The sequence below is a fragment of the Mus musculus genome, chromosome 7 (assembly GCF_000001635.26).
Source record: "Mus musculus strain C57BL/6J chromosome 7, GRCm38.p6 C57BL/6J".
Lineage (NCBI taxonomy): Eukaryota > Metazoa > Chordata > Mammalia > Rodentia > Muridae > Mus > Mus musculus.
This window is the reverse complement of record NC_000073.6, coordinates 8,237,658-8,263,430: the sequence shown is the minus strand read 5'-3', so window position 1 is coordinate 8,263,430 and position 25,773 is coordinate 8,237,658. Positions and strand designations below refer to the sequence as shown.

The 25,773-nt window shown below is 35.5% G+C and overlaps 1 protein-coding gene across 2 annotated transcripts; it reads left to right on the top strand.

The window, feature by feature from the left end:
• Positions 1-2,831: 2,831 nt before the first annotated feature.
• On the top strand, positions 2,832-19,083 carry Vmn2r43 (vomeronasal 2, receptor 43). 2 transcript variants are annotated; one of them, XM_017322322.1, is made up of 7 exons: positions 2,866-3,062; positions 5,670-5,959; positions 6,325-6,326; positions 7,660-8,472; positions 9,823-10,050; positions 15,603-15,726; positions 17,875-18,806. In XM_017322322.1, exons 1-7 carry the CDS (start codon positions 2,866-2,868, stop codon positions 18,804-18,806), a joined length of 2,586 nt encoding a protein of 861 aa, XP_017177811.1. The 2 variants fall into 2 exon arrangements, with proteins under 2 accessions (NP_945199.1, XP_017177811.1); NM_198961.3 differs by lacking the exon at positions 6,325-6,326 and having other exon boundaries at positions 2,832-3,062; positions 5,670-5,913; positions 17,875-19,083.
• Positions 19,084-25,773: the final 6,690 nt, after the last annotated feature.

Below are 25,773 nucleotides of genomic sequence, written 5' to 3'. Positions count from 1 at the left end.
ACAGACCATGCAAAGCTCAAGAAGTAGGAAGACCAAGTTTGGATTCTTTAGACCTATTTAGTAGTGGAGCAAAATAATCACAGGAGGTACAGGGTGAAAAGGATTTGGGAGAAAGAGAGAAGGGGAGAAGAAAAAAGGGGCAGGATCAAGTGTGAGGGGAGATGGGGGAGATATACAAAGGGTCAATAAATTAAAGACAGGTGTGTAGCAATGGGAGGTGGGAAACTGGGGGTAGCCAACAGAAAGTCCCTGATGCCAGGGAAGCAAACGGCTCTCAGGACACAACTGGGATGACATTAGCTGAAATGCCCAACCAAAGGGAGAGAGCAGTAGAGACCATATCCAGAGGTTAGGAATGACCACCAGTTGAGGGTTGGATCCACCCCCACCCCTTCTCAAAATTTAGCCCAGAATTTCTTCTGTCTAAAGGAAATGCAGGGAAAAAGAGTAGAGCAGAAACTGAAGGGAAGGCCATCAGGAAACTGTCCGACCTGGGGATCCATTCCATATGCAGTCAACAATCCAAGTCACTATTGCTGATGTCAAGAAGTGCTTGCTTACAGGAAACTGTTATGGATGACTCCTGAAAGACACAATGAGATCCTGACTGATACAGTTGCAAATGTTTGCAGGCAACCATTGGATGAGTTCAGGAACCCTAGTGGGGGAGTTAAAGAAATACCAAAGAAGCTGAAGGGGTTTACAACCCTATAGGAAGAGGAATGATATCAACCAACTAGACACCCAAGAACTCCCAGGAACTAAAACACCAACCAAAGAATACACATGGAGAGACCCATGGCTCCAGCTGCATATATAACAGGGGGGGGGGGCTTATCCGGCATCAATGGGAGAGGAGGAACTAAGTTCTATGAAGGCTTGGTGCCATTGCTTAAGAAAAACTTAGAGCAGTAAAGTGGGAGTGGGTGCATCGGTGAGCATACACCCTCATAAAATCAGAAGGGAGGGAATTGTGCTGTGGGTGTTTGAATGGGAAACTTGGAATGAGGATACCACTTGAAATGCAAAGAAATAAAATAAGCAATAATTATTAATAGAGCATGCATATACATAGAAATAAAATAAATGAATAGATCTAAAAGTAAAAAACTGAAGAAAGTGAGAAATTATTTGACTAAAAAGGCATAAAGGAATTGGGAAGGCATAAAGGAATAAAGGAAATACAAAGACTATGGTCAGAAAATTTAAAGAAAAATATCATTCTTGAGTTGCAAATTGAGCATGACACAGAATGTCTTGAAGGGAGAGGAAGGTGGATTGAACTGAGGAAAAAGTCAGCGGCAAGATGGGTGACAGACAAGGCCCATGCAGGTGCAGATACAGCAAAGTACATGCTACATATGTGTCAATGCCCAACAATTAAACCCTCCATAATGTATGGTAATTTACAGGAAATAATAATTATTAAACAAAAAGAATTTAACAAAATTGAACTACTGAAAATTTCATTTGCACACTTGAAAAAACAAATTTCCTCTGTATTCTTATGAAAGACTGCTTCATTATCATTCCTCTAGATAAAAAGTCTCTGCACTCTGAATTTATCACAGATTCAGCAGTCATACAGGAATACCAGTGACTTTTACATAATGCAGAAATATACAATGCAAAACACTAAACTTTTTTTGTGTCGCTCAGACATAAAATGGACTATATTATCGCCCAAACTGATGAACTGCCTATATATACTCTGCTTGTTTCAAGTCCAAATCCAATGTAACAGGTTCATGAGTGTACAATATTCAGTAAACTCTCAGATTGTCACTGTTGACTCTAGACTGCAACCAAATATACATGGGGAAAAAGAATGTAGAGGAAAATTATACACATTGAAACACAGTGCTCTTTCACAGTCACTATTTGTTTCTAAGATATTTAATAGCTATTTGTAAATAAGATTCCTTAACAGCCACTCCCTCAATGTAAAATGACAAAAAGCAATGTAGGAAAAAAATGTAATGTAGAATAGATGCGTCAGCCTAGGATATTAAGTAGAAAAAAAATTGAGCACGTGGGAGGAAGATAATGGTTTGGAACTCAAATATTAACGTGATTTTTTTCATTACTAACTATTTTTTGGAACGTGGAGTGACTTTTATTTTATTGGAAATAAAGAAAAAAGCATGGCATATTTAATGGGTCTTGTTGAGCCTTTAATACTCAATCTTTACCATGTAAATTAACGGTGGATATGTGAAGAATGTATGATTTCAGATAAAGCTGGATTACATATACTTGAGAATTGATCTGTTTATAGATTTTCAAGATAATGGAAGCACAGGGCTTGTTTATATATTTCTGTCACTTAGTGACATAGTCCACACTGTACATGGTCTGTGGATCTCAGTGACTATAAACATGAGTCTGCCTCTGCATGACTTGGACTGTGTAATAAAGTGTCCTGTGTGTTCTCAGTAGGTCCAGTTTTGCTATTACTGGATGTCTCACTGTGAATAATGTGATACAATCCACTGACATCATTTCTAACTGTGTTCACATAAGCAGATTGTTGAAACTTTCCAAGGACTAAATTTGAACACAGGGGGTTTCCTTCCACAGATTCACAAACATGAATGATATCATGGAGACTGAGAATGAATTATCCTCCTAAGTATTTACCTACATGTGTTTATTAAATGGGCTGTGGACACCAGATGCAGAGCCCCAGGGAAGAAAGTATTTAAGTTTCTTCCAGGGCTGAGGAGAAACCTGAAAATAGAATGAGTCATGAATATGCAATAAACCTCACCTTTGCACAAAGAAATAAATGCAAGCAGAAATTTGATGTGCTGATATGCATGGCTCATCACAATCTACACTGCCCAGATTTAACGCAGGAAAAATATGTTAACTTTGATGGGAGTCTTCTTCTTCCTTAACATTCCACTTTTCATGGCCAACTTTATTGATCCCAGGTGCTTTTGGAGAATAAATTTGAATGAAATTCAGGATGAATATTTGGGATTAACTTGTGCTTTCATCCTGGCAGCAGTTCAGAAACCTATTGAGAAAGATTATTTCAACAAGACTCTGAATTTCCTGTAAGTAAATTTGAGTTTCAAATTGAAATGACAACTTCAGTACTTCTTGAGTGCCCCGAGGATATTAGTCAAATTCTTTAGACTTCTGTCCTGTTGCTAAGTCTGAACACCAAGAACCAACCTTAATTCCTTTACATTTTCGATCCTATTTTCTCCTTTTAATGAATCCAGTTCAGGTTTTGGTTTTCTTTCAGGTGGCTTCTGATTTAAAGGTTGGAAGCTTAGGAATAAAGGAATATCTACATTGATCCTTAACATATAGCCTGCCTTTTGACAGTTTATATTGCACTCTAGACAGTGATGGCATTGACATTGATCCTGTAATATTGCATTATGTTTTATCTCAAGTTAATGTAAATAAATGCTCATGAACTGTGCTGACAGTCTTTCCATAAGTGTGTTGCTCCTAGAGCATATGCTGATGCTGGTTCCAGTAATATTCGTGGTACATATAGTTGTCAAAAACTTTACATACATACAAACTTACTCTCTCAAATTTATTGTGTGTGGTCACTTATTGATTTTGAAAGCTTCATCAGGTTTAGAAAGAGATCTTTACACTCAGAAATTCCTATTTTGTATCAATGCCTGGATTGATTATTTTGTATGTATATGAGCAAGGAATATTTACCTCATTGGGAGTTAAGACAGCAAATTGTTTTAAAAGATAAAATCTAAAAGCACTGTGGCTTCATGCTTCACACCGTTCATGCAAAATTACTGGCTTTTATGTTTTATAAAGTTCAGCTCAGGACTCTCTCTTTAGAATAAATCATACGTGGAACATATGGAATCCAGTGATATGATTACATTCTTTGAATAGTCAGAGTATCAATAACAGTGGTTACTGCTTATGTCCCTTGTCACTGGCATGGTTGACAGTTGTATTGTGGGATAGTTGGAACATTTGAGAACAGTAATACCGGGAGCTTTCTATTAGGTTTTTTTTTTTTTTTTTTTTGTCATTAAGGGAAATATCTTCTCTATTTTCATGTCTAAGTTGGCAAATTTCTGACACTTTTAAAACATTTAAATCTTGTGAAACTTCTTTCAATAATTTTAGTAAATATTAATACACATGTTCTCAATGTTGTATCAATACCCATTTTTTGTGGATTGCTGATCATTGCTTTAATACACAGCCCTTTAGACTACTAGGCTACACAGACAGCTTAAGTAACTGATGTTTCCTAAAGTTTATTTGTAGGAAGTAGTTTGAGAATTGTACAATGTCTACTCTCAAATTCCTTTTCTATATTAGTAAAATTTTAATTGACATTGTGTGTGTGTGTGTGGTAATAAAGAATATTCAAACATGACCCATTTTATTGGTTATAGAATGAAAACACAATAGTTGTATAATTTTTAGTGAAAACCTAATTGAATTTACTTCATTTCATTCATTAAATATGTAGGTGCATATTTAGTGTTTATTCATAAGATTATATGAAATGACAAGGATGAAACAGGAAATATTTTTCTCTACATAAACATCAACAATCTCAACATGGTATTATTTCATTCCCATTGCCTAGTGGCCCACTTTTTTTCTTTTAACAAAAAAGAACATATTCTAGAAATTTACACCAAAATCTCTTCATTTTATAAGCATATAATACCGGCATATACAAATTATACTGCAAATTCCTTATTTTCCTAGTTCTCAATAGGATGCTAGTATTGTTTTACTGTACCTGGAAAGGTTGTCAAATATATTTCCTATAAATTAATTTATACTGAATGAAGTACTCAGAGTGAATACATCAATTATTTTGTAAATAAAAAGTAGTAGGAAGATACATTGGTGGTGGGACAAGCCCTTAATCTCTGCACTAAATACCTTGGACTACTACATACCTGTGCGTTTGAACTGAGGGTAGTCTACAGCACGGTATCTTATAAAACATTTAGATGTATTGCAATCTTATAACCTAAATAATCCTTGCTCAAATATATACAACCTTAATCATTGACATGTATCAATTACCAAATTCATATTTGATTTTTGAATTTATTTAAAATAAATCTTTCTAAAAGATTTTCTTTCCATTAAGATTGAAAAAAAATAACAAGATGAGTATAGATATGAGGGGACACATCAAGAATTTTGACCACTAATTATAAGTAATTGTAAGTACAGAAATCAAATGTTGCTGGAGAAAGACCATTAGGCATTGATAAATCATGTTTTTACTTCCTTAACAAATTCAGTTAATTTCACAAGAAAATATAAACTCAGTGGCTCAAATAACAAGTTTTTTATATTGCTCAATAATTTCAAAACGAAGACATGATCAAAATTACTGTTTTGTCAATATCTGTGGTTTTCTCTTTACCTTCTGATCAAGCACTCAAAAACAAAAATGGAAATTATCTCTGTGGATGAGGTCAATACCATCTCTTACTTATGGGACCAACAACATCATGAACTTTTAAAGTGCTTTCTATATTCCAGGTTCTTCTGTCAATCCAATCTCACAACAAAGTCATTTGTTCCAGTCTTTAGATGTCAGATGCAGAAATTTCCAGTATAGCATAGAGCTTCCACTGACTACAAATATTCACGTATAATCATCTGTCCATAATAAACACTGTACTCTTTTACAGAAAAACAACTAAAAACCACAAATATGCTTTGGCATTGGTCTTTTCAATGGATGAAATCAACAGGAATCCTGATCTTTTACCAAATATGTCTTTGATCATAAGATACACTTTGGGCCGTTGTGATGGAAAAACTGGAATACCTACACCATATTTATTACATAAAAAAAAACAAAGCCCTATCCCAAACTATTTCTGTAATGAAGAGAGTATGTGTTCGTTTCTGCTTACAGGACCCAATTGGGAGGTATCTTTAAGTTTCTGGAACTTCCTGGACAGCTTCTTATCTCCACGTATGAGTTATCATCGTCCAGGAATTCTTAACATCATGTCTCTTTGGGGGACTTTGATAGCTATTAAGAAAGTTAATGGATGTGGTTAGACTTATGGTTATGTCAATCTAGGTAGTTCCAGGATACTTACTATTCAGAAATATGATAGGCTTTCAACTAGGGACTACCACCAGAAGTTGACAGATACCTTCAAGGAGGAATAGAGAAGGCCATGTAGAATTAAGTCGGGCATGGTGGAAGAGAGAATCTTACAGCCTTGACTGACTATCAGTCAGAGTGTTTCATTATTTATACCAAGCTCAACAAGCAGAGATTTGTTCCTGCTGTTCCAAGATATAGAGCATATTATTTCTGTCCCCAGATAGGTGTGATCTTCATCTTGGTCACAATTTTAAATTATCATTGGTAAACTGAAATAACAGCATTATTATTTACAAACATGGTAGTGATATAAATTTTGTCATCAGAGATAAACTGTGAAGAAACAGAAATAAATTTTATCAACATGTCTCTATAACCCAGCATTTAAATATCTGGAGTTTTTTTTTTTTTTTTTTTTTTTTTTTTGCAAAGGCTTGAAATACCATTCTTAGCCTGGCTATTCATGACATTTTAGCAATGAGAAAGGATGAAAAACTCCAATCCAGTATGTGGAGTTCGCCATTTGACTACCTGTGAGTGTATAACTATTTAGAGTCAGAATTTAAATTGGCATTAGATCTCTGGCAAAGAATTCAGGCCCATAGTGTTGTAGATATAGTAAGTCCTTTTCTTCAATAATATAATAATTCTATATCTCTGTGAAATTTATTGCTATGTCTTATATAGTGGTTTTTTTTATTTTCTGTTGTTTCCATGCCATAAAATACAAGATTAGAACTTCACAAGTGAACTTCTCTAAGAAATAGGGGTTATGTGGAGCTGATACATAATCCTTTCATATTTTTCTGCACTATTGTTTATCCATCATTATAAGACACTTTGGATATAGGAGATAACTTCATCCAAACTAACTTTATTTCTGTATATTTTCGTCAAGAGGTACAACTTATAGTCTGATTTATTTTGCCCTATAATTACCTGGGTATGAGTTTTTTTCTAATCTGATTTGCTGCTAACACTTTTAGGGTGCCAAATCTTGTTTAAATTTTTACACTTTCTTTGATCCTATTATCTGTCTCATGAAGAGGCACAGAGGCAGACATTGCCAGAATATTTCAGAACCTTAGTCTAAATAAGAGATCTCTGGCATTTTTATGTGAATCAAAACTGTAGTGTACAATATTACCTTCAAGTAGGGCAATATAAGAATATCTCTTCAAAATGCTAAATCAGTATTATGTACAGGACTCTCCTGCTCAATCATAGAAGGAATCCTGGATTATAGCATAAACACCTTCTTTAAAAAAATATTAATCAAATATCCCCAAATTGTAAAAGTATCAAAATCCCTTCAAACATTGAAAACATAGATATCAAGATTAAAACTGAAAGATATAAAGGAAGATATTATAACATGCAAATACATTTTTTACTTCTTGTCAAACAGCTATGCTTGCTGTTCCCATTAGAAGTGGATGTGCCAGGCTTCCAATGTTTGCACATTTGAATTAGAGATAAAACTTCACAGGTAATCAACAGTTTGCAGGTAAATATGATTACAAATTGCACTACACCTCATGGTGCTCTCTGTGTTGTAGATCCTTCAGCTTACCTATGGACCTTTCCATTCTACCTTCAGTGATGATGAACAATATCCCTATCTCTATCAGATGGCCCCAAAGGACACATCTCTAGCATTGGCAATGGTCTCCTTCATACATTACTTCAACTGGAATTGGATTGGCCTTCTCATCCCAGATGATGATCAAGGAAACCAATTTCTTTTAGAGTTGAAAAAACAGAGTGGAAACAAGAAAATTTGCTTTGCCTTTGTGAAAATGATCTCTGTTGATGACATTTTATTAGAACAAAAAACTGAAATGTACTACCAACAAATTGTGATGTCATCCTCAAATGTTATCATCATTTATGAGGAAACAATCAATTTCATTGATTTGATCTTCAGAATGTGGGAACCTCCAGTTTTACGGAGAATATGGATCACCACAAAGCAATGGAATTTCCCTACCAGTAAGAGAGACATAACTCATGGCACATTCTATGGATCACTTACTTTCCTACCCCACCGTGGTGGGATTTCTGGCTTTAAAAATTTTGTACAGACTTGGTTCCATCTCAGAAGCAAAGATTTATATCTAGTAATGCCAGAGTGGAAATACTTTAAATATGAATCCTTAGCATCTAACTGTAAAATGCTGAAGAGCAATTCATCCAATGCCTCATTTGATTGGCTAATGGAACAGAAATTTGACATGGCCTTTAGTGAGAGTAGTCATAACATATACAATGCTGTGTATGTCGTAGCCCATGCACTCCATGAGATGAATTTGCAGCAGGTTGATAATCAGGCAGTAGACAATGGGAAAGGAGCCAGTTCTCACTGCTTGAAGGTAAAGTTTCTTCTATTGGGCGAGGTTTGGTGTCTTCAATTGCAGAAATGTTTAGAGTCTCTCAGATGCCCAGATTTAAAGAAATAGGAAATATTTTCCAAAATAATAGGTTTCTGAATATTTTTCCTTAAAGAAAGGCAATCTAGAGATTATTATGAATGTGAATGGAAAAAGAATTCATAGACTAGAAATGAAAATGGGTGGTTTTATACAGAGCATGTGAATATCCATTAGCATACCCCTTCCAATATTGGATATAAACTGTCCTTACTCATTAATTTTCTCCGTGATGAGAAGATGATTATTTATCTATATTTTTCAGTCATATGGAAATCATTTTAAGGAGTGGTCTCCAGTGATTCTGCCAAAGGTATAGGCTCTGGAGAACATCTGTGTTTTCTGAGAGTAACTAAACAAGAAATAGTGTTGGTATTTAGTTCTGTCTGTAGAAAAATGTTTATATGTGTGAATGTATGTTTCTCACTGTGTATATGTATATTTTCTACTCTTTCTGTGTATCTTTGTTTATATTTCTGATACTTTCAACATACATGTTTATGTCTATATGAAAGTGGAAGTAAGCAACAATTTTTTCTATGTATGAATTTCTTTCTATAAGTGTTTGTTCATATATGTGCATATGTTTCTTTGTGGTTTTGTCAGAGTAGGTTTCTTTGTTTACATTGTATGTATTTTGTGAGTGTTTATATGTACTTATACAGATTTGTACCTGCTTTACTCTGTATGAGTCTGCCTATTTCTTTGTATTTGGCATGGACTTTGCCTGCCTTTTTGTATTTAGGTTTGAGTATAAATTTCTCTGTGTGTCAATATCATTCATGGCTGGTGCTTATATATTTATGCCTCTCCCAGTGTTTGATGTCAGTGTGTGTGTGTGTGTGTGTGTGTGTGTGTGTGTGGTTGTATTGTGCCAGTGTATTCTTTTTTGTGAGTTCATGTCTGTGTTTTTTTTTTTGAGTGAATATGTTTGTCTTTTATGGTCCTGAATATTTACACATGTTTCTCAACATGTATGTATATTTGTTTTTAAATAAATATATAACTGTATTTTATATGCGTGACTTAGAAAAGATGTGAGCCTCTCTCAGTGTTAATGTGTATGTGTTGCATACCTGTGTTTGATTTTTCTTTTTTTCTGTGTTTGGTATTCTTCACTGAGAGAATTGAAATTCTTGTAATATTATGATAATTTTATTTATCCAATTGCTTTGTTGTGATTTCTCTCTTTCTGTCTTTCTTTAAACATAGTTGCCTTTGCTATAAAATCAGAATGCATTTTATGACTTGAAGGAATTTTATATACATAATAGGGTAATGCTTGTATTTTAGGTAAACTCCTTTCTTAGAAAGATCCACTTCACTAATCCTGTTGGGGACAAAGTGATTATGAAACAAAGAGTAATAATGCAGGAAGACTATGACATTTTTCATTTTGAGAATCTCTCACAACACCTTGGGATTAAGGTGAAGTTAGGAAAGTTCAGCCCATATTTTTCACATGGTCGAAACTTTCACTTATATGTAGACATGCTTGAGGTGGCCACAGGAAGTAGAAAGGTGAGTGTATACTAACTTACTGGTTTGTTATATACAGCAGTAAACAGTGTCAAGTGGATTCATGGCAACATATTGAAATGAACAATTATGTCACACCAGAAACCAATTTCTAGTCTCCTGTATAATTTTTTTTATTTTTGACATTTTTACCAATTTGAAGATTTCAAACATGCATAAAATATACCTTTGTTATATCAGAACCATTATCTGACATTTAATAAATAAAAAACTGTTCTTCACCACTGTTTGATATTCTTTCCTTTAACATATTTTTCCTCATATAATTGCTCTTTTGACAATGTAATCTCCTCCCTTAATTAAACCTCTGGAACAGATATTCATATGATAGAGTCTAATATTAAAGTTATGAAATAACAACAGTCATAATAGCTAACTCTTGTCATTTTATCCAAAATTGTTTCCCATGTATTAAGAGGACACTCACCACAATCACTAATGAACACAACTATAGAAATTCATATTCTCAAGAACAGCACTTTTTAATAATATGGAAGAATCCCTTCACACTTTTAAGTAAGATGAACAGAAGGTCAAAGGAGCCTATAGACAGCACTAGAGCAACAAACAAACAAATGACTATTAACACACCTCAAATACAGAAAAAACAGCAACTAAGCAAAAGCAACAAATAATTTTCTGTTATAACTGAACAATTTTGTTAATGTTCTCTAAATGAAATCAAGGTCAACGAGGCTGATTTATTTTTTAAGGCATTCCTAAGTTGCCTGCAGAGGGTAGGAAGGCACATTCATATACAAGAGAAGAACTTTTCTTTCTTAAAAAACTGGAGAAAAACATTATAATGTTTAATAAGGGGGAAAAAGGTAATTCAAGAATTTGATACATATGTATGGAATAATACTTGACAAAAACACGTAACAAAAGAACACAACACACAACAGAAAGATCATTCTCTGAGAACAGAGAGAATTTTTTTGAAATTGTGATTGTTTTATTTTTTGAAAAAAAATTGTTATCCTCACATAATATATCCTAATTACAGTTTCACTCCCTTCTATTGGAATGTGACCAACTGTCAGCTTTGCTGGCAAATATATCTTAGTTAATATTCCTATTTACTTCCCAACTGCCTTTTCCATCAGATCCACTTTCTGTCACTCATTAGAAAATAACAGGATTCTATAGGAGAATACTAAAATAAAACAAGATTAAACAAAATCTAAGCCATCATAATAGGACAAAATTTGCATATACATTATGGTAAGTAGTTGTTTGAAACGATGCTAGGTGAAAAGACCAGGAAATCCGACCTCATACCTCATATGAATAGTAGTGAGTAAAGCATGAGTTAGTGATAGACAATTCAGTGATATTTATTCCAGGTTTAGTACTAAGAACACTATACTTTAAATTGTAAATTCTATAATCAGAACATATGGAATTATTAATGCCAGTTATTTATTCCATATTTACATGTGATAAACATAATAAGATGATCCTATAAACTATTAATGTCAAACTCCAAACGGAATTCCTTGGACAAAATCAAGTTATATGTCAATGAGAATTCTACATAAAAACCCTGAAATAGATTGTCCTTGCCAGCCAAAACACAAAAATCTGGTAGTCAAACTCTGTTGGTATCTTCTTTTATCACTGATTAAACATAACACAATTCCCAAATACAAGGGACAATAAGAAAATTTTTGTGACTCACAAATGCTGTTCCTCTAGCTGGAAATTAATCTTATGTAAACTGAATGTCCTCAGGCCTTGGGAGCATAAGAGTTATAATACAATCACATTGACATTTGATCCAAATGAGACCAACTCATTGTTTCCACTTGACTATTCCATCTATTGTAGACAGGATTTTTGAGGTTTCTGGGATGAGATCAATTCTCAGTTATGCTTGCTAATATATTTGAGTAAATATTCCTCAAAAACTACTGATACTCCTGGATTGCTCATTCTTTTCCCTACTTTGGATTTTTGTCAACTTCCTATCATTAACTCAGAAAATAATCATTTTTGGAGTTGTGCTTCTTATAACATATTTAGGAAGTACTACTTGACCATAAATGAGAGTTAGATATCCCTTATATGTGTCCATGTGGCACACTGCATGGACATATAAGCCTCATTTATCACAGTATACTTAAATATTTTATATGGAGAAACAGTGAGTAAACAGCAAGTTTATATATATATATATATATATATATATATATATATATATATATATATATATATATATATATTATTTTTACCTTTGTAACTGATATATAGTAGGGCTTTTGTAAAAAAAAATGCAATTATATTCCTAACATTCAACTGGTATACTTTTTAAAAGAGGCTAAAGACAAAAACAAACCTAGTTTTATTATCAGGGTTAATTTTCAAGTTGTATATCCTAAATCTTTCTTTATTTCTCACATTTAAAACATAATTGCATGACCTACTACAGGAATGTAGGAATGAGGAATTATCTTTTGACATACATTCTTTCTCCAGACATTCTGAGTGAGCTCTTATTCTGAGCTTTCTCTACCTGAAGCATCGCAAAGTTTTCATCAGGTCGTCTTAAGTGGTGGTTTATGCTTGATTTTTACTTCCCTATTGGACTTTTTCCCTTCAAGGTCTCATTATAGTAGAGTGGTGCTCTAAAGAATAGTTATCTTGATTTTTGTTACAAACTTCTATGTTAATTGTCAGCAAATGAATACATTAAGATTCATGTTTAAATAAGAAAGTTATAAAAATTAGTATTTTATAGCTCTATTCATGATGTAAAATTAGGTTAACAATTTTCAATAAGCATGACAATAGTCTGAACATAATACTATAAACTAACATGTTTATAAGAGCATATAAACTGATTATTGTTTGGCTCTTAAAAAACATTAATGCCTTTTGCTTTGTTTTTTGGTTTCTGTTTTGGGTTTTATTTTGTTTTGATTTTTTGTTTTACTATTTTTGAGACAGTATTTCTCTGTATAGTCCTGGCTGTCCTGGAACTCACTCTGTAGACCATGCTGGCCATAAACTCAGAAATCTGCCTGCCTCTTCTTCCCAAAAGCTTCAATTAAAGGCATGCACCATCACTGCCCAGCTGCCTTTAGCTTAATAGAAGTATGACATGTAAAGCCTTACTAAATAAAACTGCTTTTATATTACAGTTGTTTATTACATTATTAGGGTTGAAGATTGAACCTACTATGTGTTAGGCTAGAAGCTACCCATGAAATATACTCCCATTTTTATGGTGATTTTGTATTTGTGGATTTTTTCAATTTTATAAATTGGAGATTTCATTTGTTTACATTTCAAATTTTGTCCCCTTTCACTGTTTCCCCTCTGCAAATCCACTATAACATCCCCCCTTACCCTGCTTCTGTGAAGGTGCTCCCCTACCCACCTACCTACTCCTGCTTCAGCACCCAAGCATTCCTCTACACTGGGGAATCAAGCCTTCACAGGACCAAGGGACTCCCCTTCCATTGATGACAGATAGGAAGCTTTAACTACTTCAGTCCTTCCCCTAACACCTCCATTGAGTCCCTGTGCTCAGTCTAATGGTTGACTGTGAGCATCCACATCTGTATTGGTCAGGATCTGGCAGAGCCTCCTAGGAGACAGCTGTATCAGTCTCCTTTCCACAAGCACTTCTTGCCATCCACAATAGTGTCTGGGTTTGGTATCTGCATTTGTGATGGATCTTCAGGTGGGGCAGGCTGTGTGTGGCCTTTAATTCAGTCTCTGATCTTCTCTTTGTCCCATTATTTCCAATAGATAGGAACAATTCTGAGTTAAAATTTTGTAGGTGTGTGGGTGGCCCTATCCCTCAAATGGGGGCCATGCCTAACCTCTGGCTATTGACTCGACCGATTCTCCTTCCTGATTCTGGGATATTTCAGCTAATATCATCGCTGTAGGTCCTGGAATGCTCTTGATTTCCTGGCATCTGGGACTTTCTGGTTGCTACAAACAGTTCCCTGTCCCTAGTTGCTACACACCTCTGTTCAATTTCCTGACCTTTGTACATATCTTCCACCTCCTCTCATACCTGATTCTTCTCTTATTTTTCCCCTTCCACTATTCTCTTTCTCCAGGGAGAATTTATTCCAGGGATGCAAGTATAGTTCAATATCTGTAGATCCATTAAATGTAGTACACCACAAAATATGGAATTACATTATTTTACAAAAACCTTCAGAAATGACTCTTAACCAAGTCCAAAATTCATTTAGAGATAAAGAAACAAAAATAGTGATAGAACAGAAGGAACACTTATTGATATAAAACAATTTCTTTCACAAAACTAAGGACAATACTATAATACATGAAGAGAAAGTTATTATCCATGAAAATCAGAAATAATGTCAGGTTGTTTTTGTGGTTTCATGTTTTATCCAAGCACTTTAGAGGCAGAAATCTGGAAATCTCTGTCTGTTTCTTGACAGTCTGCCCTATATTGTGAGTACAAACCAGCCATGTGTGATATGGAAACACTACCTTAAAATAAATTAACATAAAGTACAAAGGTATGCCCAGTTTCCTTACTCTAACTCAAAATAGTCTTTCAAATATTACAAAGGGTTGACATACATTTAAAGAAAATGATGGGAGAAAAGAGAAAATATACTTTCATCTTCATTGGTAATGTTAGTGTACTTCATGGTAAGATCCTGTTTCAACAAAACCAAAAACATAGAAAGAATGCTTCACATCTTCAATTAAATTTTAACAATCTAATTTGTATCTAGCCTTTTTCCAGCATTTGAAGCCAATGTAGAGCATTTTGATGTCATGGAACACTCCATATTCAAAGTCACTACACATTAACATATCATTTCCAACCATATTAAACCAGTGTCTGCATAGTCCACTGTTTTTTATATACAGTTTCTCATGCTTTGCAATAGTAATTTATTTGATGCCATAGTTATCTGTGACTTAAGGACATGTTTTTCCTGTTTCAAATATTTCAAATACTAACTTGCTTCTCTGTTGCTTTAGTCAAACTTTGATAATCAGCAAAGTGAGAACGAAGGTGTGATTTGAGATATGGCCTATAGTCCTAGAAAGACAAGTGTGGATATCTGGAAACTGGAACTAAAGAATAGATCTTAAAAGAAGACTACTTACTGGCCCAACTGCCCACAGTGAGATGGGCACTCCTATATCAATTACCAATTAAGAAAATCTTCAAAGATGAGGACAGGCTAATGTTGGCTGAGAGAATATCTGCTAAGTTTCCTCTGTTTGTTCACAGTACTTAGTACCAAGTTGAACATAATTAACTGAAAAGCAACAGGTTGAAACTTCTGTAGTTTTTACACACAGCTCAAAAATCAGCTGTTTTTCCTGAATTACTAGACACTTAGAAACTATACAACATTTCCTCAATGCATTTCCAATATTCATATCTGGCCACTAAATAATGGACATAGGGAAATTTCAATCAGATAGTGTGCAAAAATGAGCTTATTGAAATCTTAAAGTGCTAATATAAAACATAAACGAAATATATGAAACTCGTTATCAGCATATGTCTAATTTTTTCTCAGATGCCATCCTCTGTGTGCAGTGCGGAATGTAGTCCTGGATTCAGAAGATTGTGGAAGGAGGGAATGGCAGCCTGCTGTTTTGTTTGCAGGCCCTGCCCTGAAAATGAAATTTCTAATGAGACAAGTGAGTGTTTGCTGCTCTGATAAATATTACAAATATGGATTTCTCTTGGTCCACACTGGGATGATGAAGTCAACTCAAAGGAAACTGCAGATATAAAATATATTACTTATCAAATTTACTAGTTGTAGATACAAAAATCCTTTAAAAAAAGTCTTGCAAAAACAAACAACATATCCTGTGACTTAACCCTCATCTTGACTTATTGCAAATTCATGGAAGATTATATTTCATAAAGAAATACTTTAGAAAATATAACTGCAATTTGCAAGAATTCTGCCCAAGAATTTCCAAATAAATAATCTATCGTAAAACTACGTTTACATTAGATTTCAGTCACAATAGGAGCCCATGAAGAACTGAATATAACCTCTAATCTGCTGGATTAGCTCATGAGACTGCTAGGTGCAAAATCTATGTTCTCTGTAAGATTAATATAGAAGACAAAAAAATACAAATATATGAGAAAATGCTAAGTATGCACTATTAAGAGGACCATGAAGGATCTTTTAGCACAAAGTATCTACAGAGATAATTTTTTCCTTCAGTGCTAAAATTAGTGCATCTCATGAACAATAACCAGAACTTTTGATTAATTATTGCCAGAGGAGGATACTTCTTAGGGCTTATTTCATTAACATTTCCTGCTATTCAAACATAAGCATTATATTTTCTCTCATATTCAAACTTCTTCATATCATTTGTTACAGGAATCACTTAAATTCAATAATGCAAGTGCTACTTTGGCATGTGCACACACATATCAATATTTACACATACACACAGCAGATCTGTTTAATTTAGTGTTGTTTCTATATCAAGGAGTTTGAGCTAGTGAATTCTTGAGTAGCTCTTATACTTCTTGTCCCAGTAGAGGACAGAGACTCAATGTGTCACAGGGAATAAATTCATAAAATAGTCAGTGATCTCAGAAAACAGTAAGTGTAGTGTTTTGTAGTTATAAAATAGACCAAACAACATTGTGGTTTATGAATGTATTTTCACTGATTTAAATAATCTACTTGATATCAACATAGAACAAAAAAATGGCTAAGGACATTTTTGCGTTCTATAACATTATTTTTTATTTTACATTTCATATTCCATTCCCTGCGCCCACATACACCATCCAATACTTCACATTCCACACATTCTCCCCACCCCAACTGTCTTCATGTTGATCCCCCCATCCTCCCCCACACCTGACCTCTAAATTCCTTATGGCCTCCAGGCTTTTGAGTGTTAAGTGCATCATTTCTGTATGATCAAAGACATGGTAGTCCTCTCCTGTATATGAATTGAGGGACCCATATCAACTGGTGTATGCTCTCTGTTTGATTATCCAGTGTCTGAGAGATCTCTGGGGTCCAGATTAATTTAGAGTGCTGGTCTTTCTGAAAGATATCCTTTCCCCTGAGCTGCTTTAAGCCTTCCCTAATTCAAGGGATAGTTGCTTCTGACCATTGTTTGGGTGCAAATAACTATTTAGGAGGGCAGTCATGATAGATCCTTTTTGTGAGTGCTCCAGAGCCTCAGTAAAATGTGAGGCCATAGGACCTCCTCTTGACCTAGATCCCACTTTGGGCCTGTCATTGGACCTTCTTTTCCTCAGGCTCCTCTCCATTTCATCCTTGCATTCAGACAGGAACAATTATGGGTCAGAGATGTGACTATGGGATGGGAACCCCATCACTCACTTGATGTCTTGTCTTCCCGCTGGAGGTGGGCTCTTTAAGTTCCCTCTATCTAATGTAGTACATTTCATCTAAGGTCTGGGACATCCCAAGACTCTGGTGCATTTTGGTGGGTCCACCCACCCTCCTATTACTTGAGGTTACCTGTTTATATTCCTTTTGCTGGTCCTCAGGGCTTGGTTCCCCTGTCACCGACACACTCCACAAACCCCTTTCTAATAACATCATAAGTGATACAAAACGTTAACTAGACTAAGAAAAAAATTGCTTGGTTTTCTTTCCTTTAAATTTTTATGGACATTATGAATTGAAAGCAATGCTCAGCAGCAATTTCCTTCACATTACATTCTCAGCATCAAAGGCAGCATTGCAAGACTTCTTTCATTACCCTTACTTGAAAAACATTGACAATAATATTTCTTAAGCAGACCTAACTAAGTTTTCCTTTGGAAATCAGATATGGATCAATGTGTGAATTGTCCAGAATACCAATATGCCAACACAGAACAGAACAAATGTATTAAAAAAGGTGTCACCTTTCTAAGCTATGAAGACCCCTTGGGGATGGTACTTGCCTTAATGGCCTTCTGTTTCTCTGCATTCACAGCTGTGGTACTTTGTGTCTTTGTGAAGCACCATGACACACCTATTGTGAAGGCCAATAACAGAATCCTCAGCTACATATTATTGCTATCACTCATGTCCTGTTTTCTGTGTTCCTTTTTCTTCATTGGCCATCCTAACAGAGCCACCTGTGTCTTACAACAAATCACATTTGGAATTGTATTCACTGTGGCTGTTTCCACAGTTCTGGCGAAAACAGTCACTGTGGTTCTCGCCTTCAAAGTCACAGACCCAGGGAGAAGATTGAGACACTTCCTTGTATCAGGGACACCCAACTACATTATTCCCATATGTTCCCTATTTCAATGTGTTCTGTGTGCAATCTGGCTAGCAGTTTCTCCTCCCTTTGTTGATATTGATGAACACTCTCAGCATGGCCACATCATCATTGTGTGCAACAAGGGCTCAGTTACTGCATTCTACTGTGTTCTTGGATACTTGGCCTGCCTGGCACTTGGAAGCTTCATTGTGGCTTTCTTGGCCAAGAATCTGCCTGACACATTCAATGAAGCCAAGTTCTTGACCTTCAGCATGCTAGTGTTCTTCAGTGTCTGGGTCACCTTCCTCCCTGTCTACCATAGCACCAAGGGCAAGGTCATGGTTGCTGTGGAGATCTTCTCCATCTTGGCATCCAGTGCAGGGATGCTTGGATGTATTTTTGCACCCAAGATTTATATCATTTTAATGAGACCAGAAAGAAATTCTACCCAAAACATCAAAGAGAGTAATTCTACCCAAAAGATCAAAGAAAAATCAAATTCCTGAATGAATAATTCAGGAATTATGTAAAATGTAAATTTGGTACATATCCACCAAATATTGGGTTATAGTGAATGTGTCCAGTTTTAGAATCACTCTCACTGGTTGCTCTAGTGATGTCATGAAGTATCATATCTACTGAACTTCTATATAGAGTCCACAAATCTTGAACTCATTCACTTGCTTCATTTCCTCTCACAGAATTAAACTCTCTAATTATTACAATCTTATTAATCATTTTGCTCTCATGGAGATTTCCCCATGGTAACTTCCAAAAAAAAAAGTTGATAAGGCAGTTGAATCCATCACTTTGTGTAGAAAAATGAGATACAGGTCAGACAGGGTTAGATATGGAAACAATCTACCAAATCAAATAATCAATCAGAAACACAGACTAACTAAATAATCAGCAAGGATGAAATCAGAAAATATTTTCTGATTTCCAGTAGGAGCACACACATAACAAAATACTGCCTTTTTTTTTCAGCTGTTCTTCAAGCGATTGGCCAATTGTCTAAGGAGGAAGTGTTCCTTTTCTGCTGTCAAGTACAAATATATTATATCCAACAATGGACAGAAGCCAGGGGCCCCTGTGGAAGAATTGGGAATAGTTGCAAGAAGCAGAGTAGGAGGGCAACTCATAGAAACATCAGCAGTCTCAACAAACCTGGACAAGCAAGATCTCTCAGACATTGAGCATCTAACCAGAGTTCATAGACTATGTGAATGAGATCATACAGCTGATGTGAAGCCCCCAACAAATATGCAGCATAAGGCTGCCTGGTCTAGCATCAGTGGGAGAGACACACCTAACCCTAGACAGAATTAAGTCCCCAGGGATTGGGAAGTGCTGGGCATTGGGGATGTAGGGATATCATCTTGGAGATGGGGGAGGAGATGTTAGATGTGGAAGAGTCAGGGGAGCAGAGCAGGAGGGGGATAACTACTAGACTGTTAAAAAAAAGATAAAAAATAAAAAATGAAATAAAATAAGTTTGTAGATATGTCAACATGCTATTTATATTGTAGTTATGAAAGGGATAGGTAAACCTACTGACATTTGCATGAACCTAATTTCTTTCAGAGATTGCCCTCTGTGTGCAGTTCTAATTGAGGTCCTGGACTCAGACAATTCTGGAAAACAGAATTTGAAACAGATGCTTTAATTACGCTGCTTTCTAGAAAATGACATTTCCGAAAAGACAATTGAATGTTTATGGGTACACTAAATATTTCACATTTATCAATTCTCTTCCCATAAAGGGAACCAAATGGGTCTAAAATGCATTAACAAAACTAACCCCTTCCCAGAGTCAATCTTCATGGAAATATGATCATTAGCACTGTCCCTTTAAGAAAAACATTCTTCATTAACATCCACATTTTACTCATTGAAAATTCGTGGAAGATGGCATTGTTTCAAAGAAAGATTTGATATTCACACTACAGTTTAATGGAATTCTACGCACATTTATTCTTTTTTATTTATCTTTTAATTAGATATTTTCATTATTTGCATTTCAAATGCTATCCCAAAAGTCCCCTCTACACTCCCCCTGCCCTGCTCCCCAACCCACCCACTCCTGCTTCCTGACCCTGGCATTCCCCTCTACTAGGGAATATAATCTTCATAAGACCAAGAGCCTCTCCTCCAAATGATGGTCGAGTAGGCCATCTTCTGCTAAATATGCAGCTAAAGACATGAGCTCTGCGGGTACTGGATAGTTCATATCGTTACTCCTATACGGTTGCAGAAACCATTAGTTCCTTGGGTACATTCTCTAGCTCCTCCATTGGAGGCTCTATGTTCCATCCAGTAGATGACACTGAGCATCCACTTCCGGATTAGCCACGCACTGTCAGAGCCTCACAAGAGACAGGTATATCAGGGTTCTGTCAGAAACCGTTGCTATCATAGGCAATAGTGTCTTATAAAAATTTATAAAAACTTACTGTCTTATATGATATATATAAATATTTAATATAGAAATTATATCAATATATACTTCTATAATTATGTAATTATAATATATAGAAAATTATAAGATACAAATAATATAAATGTATAATATAAAATATATATAAATATAAAGTCATATACAATATATATATAATATATATACCAAAGTCTTATTTACAATATATATATACATTTAATATAAAAATAATATGAATATATAATTATATAACTATAATATATAACATACAACCTATATAAAGTATAATAAAGAAATAATATAAATATATAATATTAATATATAATGTAAATATATAAATATATGTTTATATATATATAATAAATAGTGTCTTATAAAAACGTAAAAAACACTAGAACTTGTAGTGGAGAATGTGGGGAAAAACCCCGAAGATATTTTCCAAAGGAAAAATTCCTGAACAGAACAGCAGTGGCTTGTGCTGTAAAATCAAGAATTGACAAATGAGACCTCATAAAATTGGAAAGCTTCTGTTAGGCATAGTATGTTAGTAAGACAAAACAGCAACAAACAGATTGGGAAAAGATCTTTGCCAATCCTATATCTGATAGGGGATTAATATCCAATATATATAAAGAATTCAAGAAGCTGTACTCCAGACAAGCAAATAACCCCATTTAAAAATGGAGTACAGACAAAACTAAACAAAGAATTCTTGACTGAGGAATACCAAATGGATGAAAAGCACATAAAAGAATGTTCAACATCCTTAATCACCAGGGAAATGCAAATCAAAACAACCGTGAGATTCAACCTCACACCAGTCAGAATGGCTAAGATCAAAAATTCAGGTGCTAGCAGATGCTGGCAAGGATGTGGTAAAAGAGGAACACTCCTCCATTGCTGATGGGATTGCGAGCTGGTACAACCACTCTGGAAATCAGTCTGGTAGTTCCTCAGAAAATTGGCAGAAATAGTACTACCGGAGGATCCATCAATCCCTCCCCTGTGCATATATCCAGAAGACATTCCAACTTGTAATATGGACACATGCTCCACTGTGTTCATAGCAGCCTTATTTATAATAGCCAGAAAATTGAAAGAACCTGGATGACCCTCAATAGAGGAATGGATACAGAAAATTTATTCTAATAACTGATCTCCTCTAAAATAACATTTATTCTAAATTCCAATCTTGAATTTTAATAATATTTACTTATTCTCTTTTACATTTAAGTATATGCCCCTGTATATTTTCTAGTCACCTTGTAAGTGTAGGATCCAGTGGAGAACAGAGAATGGCAAAGGTCAACAGGAGCGTATGAGTTGGATAGGTAAATCAAGGTTTGAAACCTGTGTTAGATTAATGAAGAGGACAAATGATGACTTGTTACATTAAAAGAATCCAGCTAAGGAAGTTACTTAAGACTTCATTCATGATCTAGACACCTCCATTTCTAAAATTCACATGACTTGATATCTAAATTTTGGGGATAATTTTTGATACATGACATGTAGAATATGATGAATGCTGTATTTGGGATTAATAAACACATCCAGTTTATTATGCTGCATTGTAATGGGTGAAAACATTATTGCACAGTTATTCAAATTGTGTTGTAAACTACAAAACCAACATTACCATAAAGATTTTTGTTTACCTTTGGCTACATATAAATGAGAGACTGATAGATTTAGCCTATAATCATTTGTAAGGAAATCAATGTCTTTAAAGGACATTTGTGGGCAGTATGATAGATAAGGAGTTAAATCCCTTAACATTAACTTTGATGAACTGAGTTTTTCCTTGGGTTATTATACAACTATTATAAAATTATTACGTTTTTACTAGATATTTTCTTTTTTACATTTCAAATATTATCCCTATCATAGTTTACACTCCAAAAATCCCTTATACACTCCTCCCTCCCCCTGCTTCCCATCCCACCCACCCATGCTTCCTGGCCCAGTCATTCCCCTATACTAGGGCAAAGAACCTTCACAGGACCATGAGACTCCTCCCATGGATGACTGATTAGGTCAACCTCTGCTACACATGCACACACGAATCCTTCCCTGTGTTTTCTTTGGTTGGTTGTTTAGTCCCAGGGAGCAATGGGGTTACTGGTTAGTTCATATTGTTGTTCCTTTTAGGGAGCTGTAAACCTCTTCAGCTCCTTGGGTACTAACTCTGGCTCCTTCATTATGAATCCTTTGCTCTGTCTAATGGAAGACTGTGAACACCCATTCTGTATCAGTCAGGCACTGGGAGAGCCTCTCAGAGGACAGCTATATCAGGCTCCTGTCAGCAAGCACTTGTTGGAATCTGCCATAGTGTCTGGCATAGGTGGTTGTTTATGGGATAGATCCCCGGGTGGGGCAGTATCTGGATGATATCTGATTCAAACTATGTCTCTGTAACTCCTCCCATGGGTATTTTGTTCCACCTTCTAAGAAGGATCAATGTACCCACCCTTTGGTCTTCCTTCTTCCTGAATTTCATGTTTTGCAAATTGTATCTTGGGTATTGTGAATTTCTGGGAAAATAGCCACTTATCAGTGAGTTCATATCAAATGAGTTTTTTTGAGATTTGGTTACCTCACTGAGGAAGATATCCTCCAGAGCCATCCATTTGTCTGAGAATTTTATGAATTCATTGTTTTTAATAGCTGAGTTGTACTCCTTTATGTAAATGTACCACATTTTCTTTATCCATTCTTCTGTTGAGGGGCATCCGGGTTCTTTCAATTTTCTGGCTATTATAAATAAGGCTGCTATGAACATAGTGGAGCATGCGTCCTTATTACAAGTTGGAACATCTTCTAGGTATATGCCCAGGTGAGGTATTGATGGATCCTCTGGTAGTATGATGTCTGCCAATTTTCTGAGGAACTACCAGACTGATTTCCAGAGTGGTTTTACCAGCTCGCAATCCCATCAGCAATGGAGGACTGTTCCTCTTTTACTACATTCTCGCCAGTATCTTCTATGACCTGAATTTTTGATCTTAGCCATTCTGACTGGTGTGAGGTGGAATCTCAGGGTTATTTTGATTTGCATTTCCCTGGTGATTAAGGATGTTGAACATTTTTTTATGTGCTTCTCAGACATTCGGTATTCCTCAGATGAGAATACTTTGTTTAGCTCTGTCTGTTCTGCAATTTTTAATGAGGTTATTTGGTTTTCTGGAGTACAGCTTCTAGAATTCTTTATATATATTGGATATTAGTCCCCTATCAGATTTAGGGTTGGTAAAGATCTTTTCCCAATTTGTTTGTTGCTGTTTTGTCTTACTGACATACTTTGCCTAACAGAATCTTTGCAATTTTATGAGGTCTCATATGTCAATTCTCGACCTTACAGCACAAGCCATTTGTGTTGTTGAGGATTTTCCACCTGAGCCAATATCTTTGAGACTCTTCCCTACTTTCTCCTCTAGAAGGTCATTGTCTCTGATTTTATGTGTAGTTCCTTGATCCACTTAGACTTCATCTTTGTACAAACATATAAAAATGGATTAATTCACATTCTTCTACATGACAACTTCTGGTTGTACCAGTGCCATTTGTTCAAAATGCTGTCTTATTTCCACTGGATGATCGTAGCTCCTTTGTTAAAGATTAAGTAACCATAGATGTTGAGTTCATTTCTGTGTCTTCAATTCTATTCCATGGATCTACCTGTCTGTTGTTGTACCAGTACCATGCAGTTTTTAATCACAATTGCTCTGTAGTACAGCTTGAGGTCACTCATGGTGATTCTACCACAGGTTCTTTTATAGTTGAAAATAGTTTTTTCTATCCTCATTTTTTGGTTGTTTGTTTGGTTGTTTTTTGTTTTGTTTTTGTTATTCCAGATGAATTTGCAATTGTCCTTTCTAACATTGAAGAATTGAGTTGGAACTTGATGTGAATTGCATTGAATCTGTAAATTGCTATTGACAAGATGGCCATTTTTAGTATATTAATCCTGCCATTTCATGAACATGGAAGATCTCCATCTTCTGAGATCATCTTCAATTCCCTTCTTCACAGACTTGAAGTTCTTATCATGCAGATCTTGAGTTCCTTAAGTAGAGTCACAGAAAGGTATTTTATATTATTTGTGACTATTTTGAAGGGTGTTGTTTCCCTACTTTGTTTCTCAGCCTATTTATCTTTTGTGTAGAAAAAGGCTACTGATTTATTTGAGTTAATTTTAGGTCTGTTTACTTCAGTGAAATAGTTTATCAGCTTTAGGAGTTCTCCAGTTGAATTTTGGGGGTCACTTATTTTTTTTTTATTCAGAAATGATCCATTTTTATTGTTTTGAATGTACAAATAGTAGTGGTAGAGATTCCCAACGTTTCTTCATTATTGGTACTCTTAGTGACTTCGTAGTTTGTGAAAGAATCCATTGATTTAAAGAAGTACTGGGGCTAGAGAGGTGGCACAGTGGTTAAGAAGATATACTGCCCTTGTAGAGGACCTGAGTTTGGTTTCCAACACCCACACTGAGTGTCTCACACCACCTTTTTTTTCCATTTTTTATTAGGTATTTAGCTCATTTACATTTCCAATGCTATACCAAAAGTCCCCCATAACCACCCACTCCCCCTTTTTGGCCCTGGCGTTCCCCTGTACTGGGGCATATAAAGTATGCATGTCCAATGGGCCTCTCTTTCCAGTGATGGCCGACTAGGCCATCTTTTGATACATATGTAGCTAGAGTCAAGAGCTCCGGGGTACTGGTTAGTTCATAATGTTGTTCCGCCTATAGGGTTGCAGATCCCTTTAGCACCTTGGCTACTTTCTCTAGCTCCTCCATTGGGAGCCCTGTGATCCATCCATTAGCTGACTGTGAGCATCCACTTCAGTGTTTGCTAGGCCCCGGCATAGTCTCACAAGAGACAGCTACATCTGGGTCCTTTCGATAAAATCTTGCTAGTGTATGCAATGGTGTCAGCGTTTGGATGCTGATTATGGGGTGGATCCCTGGATATGGAAGTCTCTACATGGACCATCCTTTCATCTCAGCTCCAAACTTTGTCTCTGTAACT